At 41.0% G+C, this 7500-nt stretch overlaps 1 protein-coding gene across 1 annotated transcript in view; it reads left to right on the top strand.

The window, feature by feature from the left end:
• The first annotated feature begins 3737 nt into the window (after window positions 1-3737).
• Window positions 3738-7500, top strand: part of LOC307249360 (uncharacterized protein) — a 4143-nt gene continuing 380 nt past the window's right edge. Inside the window, exons 1-5 of the mRNA XM_080026030.1 lie at window positions 3738-3961; window positions 5330-5599; window positions 5746-6047; window positions 6271-6398; window positions 7418-7500. The exon at window positions 7418-7500 is cut by the window's right edge and continues 380 nt beyond it. Of these exons, the coding sequence (XP_079882156.1) occupies window positions 3871-3961; window positions 5330-5599; window positions 5746-6047; window positions 6271-6398; window positions 7418-7500 (874 nt within the window). The 5' untranslated portion in view covers window positions 3738-3870. The remainder of the gene's footprint in view (window positions 3962-5329; window positions 5600-5745; window positions 6048-6270; window positions 6399-7417) is intronic.

Genomic DNA, 7500 nt, shown 5'->3' with positions numbered 1-7500 from the left:
AAGAAAAAATGTCCAAATTGGGCCCAAAGTGTCAATATTTTGTTTTGCCATCATTATTTTCTATCACTGCCTTAACCCTCTTGGGCATGTAGTTCACTAGAGCTTCACAGGTTGCAACTGGAACCCTCTTCTACCCATTCATGACGACATCAAGGAGCTGGTGGATATTAGAGTCCTTGCGCTCCTCCATCTCCCGTTTGAGGATGCCCCAAAGATGCTCAATAGGGTTTAAGACTGGAGACATGCTTGGCCAGTCCATAACCTTTACCCTCAGCTTCTTTAGCAAGCCAGTGGTCGTTCGGAGGTGTGTTTGGGGTCGTTATCATGTTGCAGTACTGCCCTGCGGCCCAGTTTATGAAGGGAGGGGATCATGCTCTGCTTCAGTATGTCACAGTACATGTTAGAATTCAATGAACTGTAGATCCCCAGTGCTGGCAGCACTCATGCAGCCCCAGACCATGACACTCCAAACACCATGCTTGACTCTAGGCAAGACACACTTGTCTTTGTACTCCTCACCTGGTTGCCGCTCCACACTCTTAACACCATCTGAACCAAATAAATGTATTTTGGTCTCATCAGACCACAGGACATGGTTGCAGTAATCCATGTCTGTTAAGTAAGTAAGCCGTAGTCTGTTTGTCTTCAGCAAAACTTTTTGTGGGGTTTCTTGTGCATCATCTTTAGAATAGGCTTCCTTCTGGGATGACAGCCATGCAGACCAGTATGATGCAGAGTGCGGCGTATGGTCTGAGCACTGACAGGTTGACCCCCCACCCCTTCAAGCCCTTCAGCAATGCTGGCAGCACTCATACGTCTATTTTCCAAAGCCAACCTCTGTGTACGACGCTGACCACGTGCACTCAACCTTCGTAAACTGGGCCGCAGGGTGGTATTGCAACATGATAACGACCCCAAACACACCTCCAAGATGACCAGTGGCTTGCTAAAAAAGCTGAGGGTAAAGGTTATGGCCTGGCCAAGCATGTCTCCAGACCTAAACCCTATTGAGCATCTTTGGGGCATCCTCAAACAGAAGGTGGAGGAGCGCAAGGTCTTTAATATCCACCAGCTCTGTGATGCTGTCATAAATGGGTGGAAGAGGGTTCCAGTTGCAACCTGTGAAGCTCTAGTGAACTACATGCCCAAGAGGGTTAAGGCAGTGCTGGAAAATAATGGTGGCCACACAAAATATTTACACTTTGGGCCCGATTTGTAAATTTTTTCTAAGGGGTGTACTCACTTTTGTTGCCAGCAGTTTAGACATTAATGGCTGTGTGTCGAGTTATTTTGAGGGGACAGTAAATTTACACTGTTATACAAGCTGTACACTGACTACTTTACATTGTATCAAAGTGTCATTTCTTCAGTGTTGTCCCATGGAAAGATATAATGAAAAATGTGAAGAAATGTAAGGGGTGTACTCACTTTTGTGAGATACTGTATATTTTTCTTTTCTAAAACGGGAGCAAATGTATCCAAACGGAATTTTCTGATTCAGATTTAGCATTTATAAGCACTAGGCTATACGATATATGTATACTATTTCTAACACACTCAAATTAAAACATGATTTTCCATATTTCACAAAATGTCAAACGTTTCCTTTGAGCCGTAGCCTACAGATTTTGTCTTTGGCTTTCTGTCGATCAGGAAATAATCATATTTAAGAATGTGGACAGTGGTGGTTACAAGCAACGTGTTCGACAGTTGTGGAAGGACAAGTTTAATCTTGATAGCAGTCCCGGGGTGCTGGGTAGTTGTAGGCAGGGGATTAGGGTCTTTAATGACTGCCTCTGTTTCCTTTTACTTTTTTTTAAAGCTTTAATTATTTTCCTTTATATAAGTTTTCCCCCCCACTGTAATACAATTAGGTGACCTGATATTTTGAAATGTTGCTTTATAATAAAATAAATATTCTTAAAGAGACGGAGGCAGGGCAGGCAGAAACAGGTGTGGAGATGGGTGGAGCAGTCAGGTGATATGGTGCAAAGGAGGTGGATCTCTGGTGAATGGATGAAATAAGGCAATAAAGCAGGACAGATAATGAGAAATGTATTTGGAGTAGAGAGACATATAGAGAGAAAACTTGACAGTGTTTTGTAGTTCATTCTGAAGAACTTGGTGCATTGTGTAATCCTTAAAACAAATCTTCAGTCAAATGATCGAAACCAAATGAAATAAATGAATAAATGAAGTCAGGCATGTATGTTCCAGGAAGTGAAAGCTCTTATCAGGATTATTGACACTGTGCATTGTTGGTTTCAGTTCTGTTTGCGTTGGTTAACGGTTCCTCCCGATGTCTCAAACAAAGAGAAGTTCAAAGGTTCCATTTTTATCTTCCAACGTAAACAGACGAAAACATATATTTTTAAAGGAATGAAACAGAATTGTATCCCATTGAGAAAAGGCAGAATCTTTTACTTAGTTATGTTTTATTTGAGTCTAAATAAGATGAAGAATAGATTAATACATTTACAGTAATTTTATACCAGAAGAAAATACAGAAGTTGTGACCTCATTGTTATTGTGTTTGTGTTTGAGGGGAATCACAGCAGAGTGACATCACGTGGTTCCATACCTCACAACCTGACTGAACTGGTTTCCTTCCACTTTATAACAACACTGTCAGCTTTTACATGAAAATATATTTGAAATGTTAATATGTTTTAAGACTTCTGATAGATAGATAGATAGATAGATAGATAGATAGATAGATAGATAGATAGATAGATAGATAGATAGATAGATAGATAGATAGATAGATAGATAGATAGATAGATAGATAGATAGATAGATAGATAGATAGATAGATAGATAGATAGATAGATAGTGTAGTGTATTTAATAATGACACATTCTAAGATTACTGATAATCAGGAGACTGCTTAATTACATGCAGAATTAACTAAGGAAAAGCCAGGAGAAGCTCCCTCGGTGTGTGTGTGTGTGTAATTTGAGAGTGTTTAGGTTGGAGGCCCGATTCATGAAGGGGGCCACATCCTCCTGCAGTAGGAATGCATCTTTTATGGGCTAAGTCTGACAATACACACAGTTGTGTTTATACAAACGTCATGATGGTCCAGGAACATCTTAATGTATGGTCCTGCATAGTCCCGAGGGACCAGAGCTAAAGGCATAACACCATACATGAACATAGTTGGTAGGGTGAGTTAATAGCTGTCTCCAGCCAATCAGAATTGGGTTTGGGCGCTCATCTTGTCAATCTGTGAGTGGATAGACAAAAGCTCAATCTATCCTAGTTTACCATAAGAATAAGTAGGTAGGTCTAAAGAGAAAGCGCTTAAAAAGAGACACACACACAGACTGAAAGGAGGTTGGAATAATGGAATTGGCTAACCGGGCATGGCCAGCCTGGTCTGACACATGCGCTGGGTTATTTTATCCTAATAAAATACTTTATCCACCTCAACTCATCCTGTCTCAGCAGATTCATTCTATTTCTCAAACTAACACCTTTTATGATCTACCCCTCAGAAATATACTACAATAGATAGATAGATAGATAGATAGATAGATAGATAGATAGATAGATAGATAGATAGATAGATAGATAGATAGATAGATAGATAGATAGATAGATAGATAGATAGATAGATAGATAGATAGATAGAAGGGATGTTAGAGGCTGTTCAGAGAAATGATGCGTAGGTGCTGGAAGGAGGAAGTGCTGAGCTGAAGGGCAGGGACACTCACAAACAGATAAATAGACGGATAGACAGACCGATAGACTCACAAACAGACAGAGAGACAGACAGGCAGACAGACAGAGAGACAGACAGGCAGACGGACAGACAGACAGACATTTTGACGAACGCTTCATTGCAGAGACTCCGAGTCAGCTACGAAGATGAAGATGCTTAATCTACCCATTGTGATGGCTTTAATGTCATTATTGGTCATCACACATTCTACGACTACACCAAGGGCCAGGATAACAGGTAACACACACACACACACACACACACACACACACACACACACACACACACACACACACACACACACACACACCTAATTCACACTTTTATTCCAAGGAACTAATATAGACTGACTTTCAGTTATCGCGTCTCTCTCTCTCCGTGTGTGTGTGTGTATGTGTGTGTATGTGTGAGTGTGTGTGTGTTTCTTACATAAGTCACTTTCGGGGACACTACACTTAATTCCGTTTTTTGGGGTCGTCTGGTGCAATAATGTACTAATGTACTAGTTGGGGACAACAGCCATGTCCCCAATTAGTAACTGGTAAAATTCTGCTTTTTGTGTCACTCGTTAAAGCGATAGTCTGCAGGATATGTACGTAAATCTATGAAAAATCACCAAAATTGACCTAAGTCAAAGTGTGTCTGTGTATGTAGACGTGTCCATGTCTTGCTATCAATGGGAAGACACATTTTAGTATTTAACTAACAGTTGTAGTCGGAATATTTCTGCTCTCACTTCTTCAAGGGACAATTTGAAGGTAAAGACTTGGTTATAAGGTTAGATTAGATGTATGGTTCAAGTTTGGGGTTAGGCATGTAGTTTTGATTGTTAGGTTTAGGGTGATTATGTGAACGAGTGTCCCTGCAAGTATAGAAAGACAAGTGTGTGTATTTGTGTGATAAACAGGAAATAACTGTGGTTCAGTGAAGAGGTTGGAGAATTCCTTACAGTCACATGACAAAGCTCAAACTTCATTTTTGTCACGTATCCAGATTGCACAACAGGTTTAGAATATGTTAGTAAAATCTGTTTAACATGTTAGTCTGATAATGCATCAAATGTGTAATTTACTAAGATTCACTAGGATTAAGTACACTTTAGGATAGATTCCCACACTTTATAATTCATATTTTAACAAATCTGAAGAGTTTTCTGTTTTTCCTTATAACCCATAACCTGTGTTAAAGCTGGGGTATATGATTTCTGATTGGTCAAAGTTAACATGAGCTGTACACTTTGACCAATCAGAGCGAGGCTCCGATTCTCTGTTCTTATTGGCTGTTGGGACTGTCCATTCACTTTGGCACGACTTTGTTGGTGTAGAGCGTGTCAGGGAGGGACCATAGGGGAGGGACCAAAGAGAACAAGTGGAGCGGTTGAGGTATTTGAATTCCAATCTCTATCCCAACTGCCATTTTCTCCCCAAATCCTCCACCCCAGCTTTAAATGCAATTTCTTTTTAATTTTCTAATGAAATAAAACACATTTTTCACTGAAAGTTGCTCTGTGTCTGGATTGTTCTATATAAATGATCTCGCCTTTGCTTTGCCTATTGATTTCATTTGAAGTTTTTATGTCCGATCTCCTCCTCTTTCTTTCTCCAGGATCTCCCGCACAGAATCTGACCGGGAAGATGTTCACTCTGTCTTATAACAGAGGAGGAATATCCTTCTTTCCCCCGAATTATTCTCTCAGTCCTTACCCTGGGCCATCCAGCTACCCAAACTATGGATACACTGGCAACTATGGATACACTGGCAGACCCTACATCTTTGCCCCCTCAACCACTACCACTCGTCCACACCCCAAAACAACGACCCGACGTCCCAGAACCACGACCAGACATCCCTACACCACAGTAGCTCCTGCCAGAGGTGAGTGCACTATAAATACATCTGTCTGCACTATATATTTGGTATTTTGGTCCGTTTTTCTTTTTTTTTATTAATTTGCCACCACAACCCAACAACTGTTCATGTCCATGTTCTTAATTCAACTCTTCTTCATGTGAACGGTGCAGGTGTGTCCGTGTGTCTGCGTTACCTCACCGATAATGGAAGGGGGAACGGGGCCCCCAGAATCTTCACACTCAGCCCATCCAGCCAGGCCTATCTGAGACTGTATAACAGTTACAGTGGAACGTACACACTGGCCTTTGGCAGAAGGTGCGATTCCCTGGACTTTAGCCCAGACATACAGTTCTGGTCAAACATGAGACTGGAAGCCTGGACCAGAGTCTGCGTCACCGTGGATACAGTGAAGAAAGTTGCCCAAGTGTTCAAAGGCCCAAATATGAGCATCAGGAAGATTCTGCCTTGTGAGGTGACAACTCACAAACACTTCATCAACCTGTTGGAATGTGATGGTTATCGTCATCATTGACTCTAATATTATCCATCTCCTGTTTGTGTCTGTGCGCATGAGAGTGTGTGTGTGTGTGTGTGTGTGTGTGTGTGTGTGTGTGTGTGTGTGTGTGTGTGCGCGTGCGTGTGTGCGTGTGTGTGTGTGTGTGTGTGTGTGTGTGTGTGTGTGTGTGTGTGATCAGTATGTCTGGTCAGGGCAGCCTGAGATTGATTTTTCAGGTTTTGATGGTCAGGTGACAGACGTCCAGGTGTGGGATTATCCTCTTCGCAACGGAGAAGTCTTTAACTACATGTCCCGCAGTGTCTACGAGTAAGTGTGTGTGTGTGTGTGTGTGTGTGTGTGTGTGTGTGTGTGTGTGTGTGTGTGTGTTAGTTATTTTAATAATCTATGGTCATGTTGCATCAGTTAGGAAAAACTAACGATATTGCTAAATATTGTTGGCCTAAAAGTCAGTTTAAGTGTATCCAGTAGAATTTTTTTCAACTGGATTCCAGTTTACAGTAAGCTTATTCTAGGATTAAAACGACAAACCACCTTTCATTATATATTATTATCATTATTATTAATGATCCCATAGTATTAAAGGCCCTGGCAACTCAAATGCACTAGATCCTTCTAACTATGTTATTTGGGGAGTAATCTGAATGTTATAAACCTGAAAAGAGTTAGGCATATTTGGCAATCTATAGTAAAATATATTGTAATTTTAGTTTGATGACCGTTAAAAAAAATCTGTTTTAGAAGGCGGGTCTATGCTCTCTTCATATGACACATAAAGCATTCTGAACCAATCACAGCAGTTCTCTGCCCAAACATTCCATAAAAATTCCGTGACTGAGTGACTGTTGCTATGGAGTCCGTTTGATACATGAGCCACTCCCACACAGTCCTGGAAAACGTTCTAGACAATAAAAACTGTTTTTTCATCTATAAGTTTTATAATATTTATGAACATTAAAGTTCAATCTGATTTTTCAAAAGCTTATGGAGACACCAAACTTTGATGTCATGTATTTTAGACCAGGTTTACAGAGCCTTTAACACATTATTTGCACTTGTTCATAATCCAGCGTTTCCAAATATAAAGTGTGTTTTTTTTGTTTTTTTTAAACATTTTTTTTTAAGATATTTTTTTGGCATTTTTTTTTATGCTTTATTGATAGTGTAGAGACAGAGTTGAAATGGGGCAGAGAGGGGAGTGACATGCAGAGAACGACCGCGGGCTGGAATCGAACCCGGGTCTGCTGCTGGCCGAGGCCCATGGGGGGGACGCCTTACCAACTGAGCTAAAGGCACCCCCTTTAAAGTGTGTTTTGTTGTGGTTTCAGGCCGTACAGCGGCTCCGTCCTCACCTGGTCTTCCATCAGCTACTCTCCCAGAAGAGACGCCCTATTGGAGGACGCCTACGAGT

This window comes from Ammodytes marinus (assembly GCF_949987685.1).
Source record: "Ammodytes marinus genome assembly, chromosome: 4".
Classification (NCBI taxonomy): domain Eukaryota; kingdom Metazoa; phylum Chordata; class Actinopteri; order Uranoscopiformes; family Ammodytidae; genus Ammodytes; species Ammodytes marinus.
This window is presented reverse-complemented; position numbering and strand designations above follow the sequence as displayed.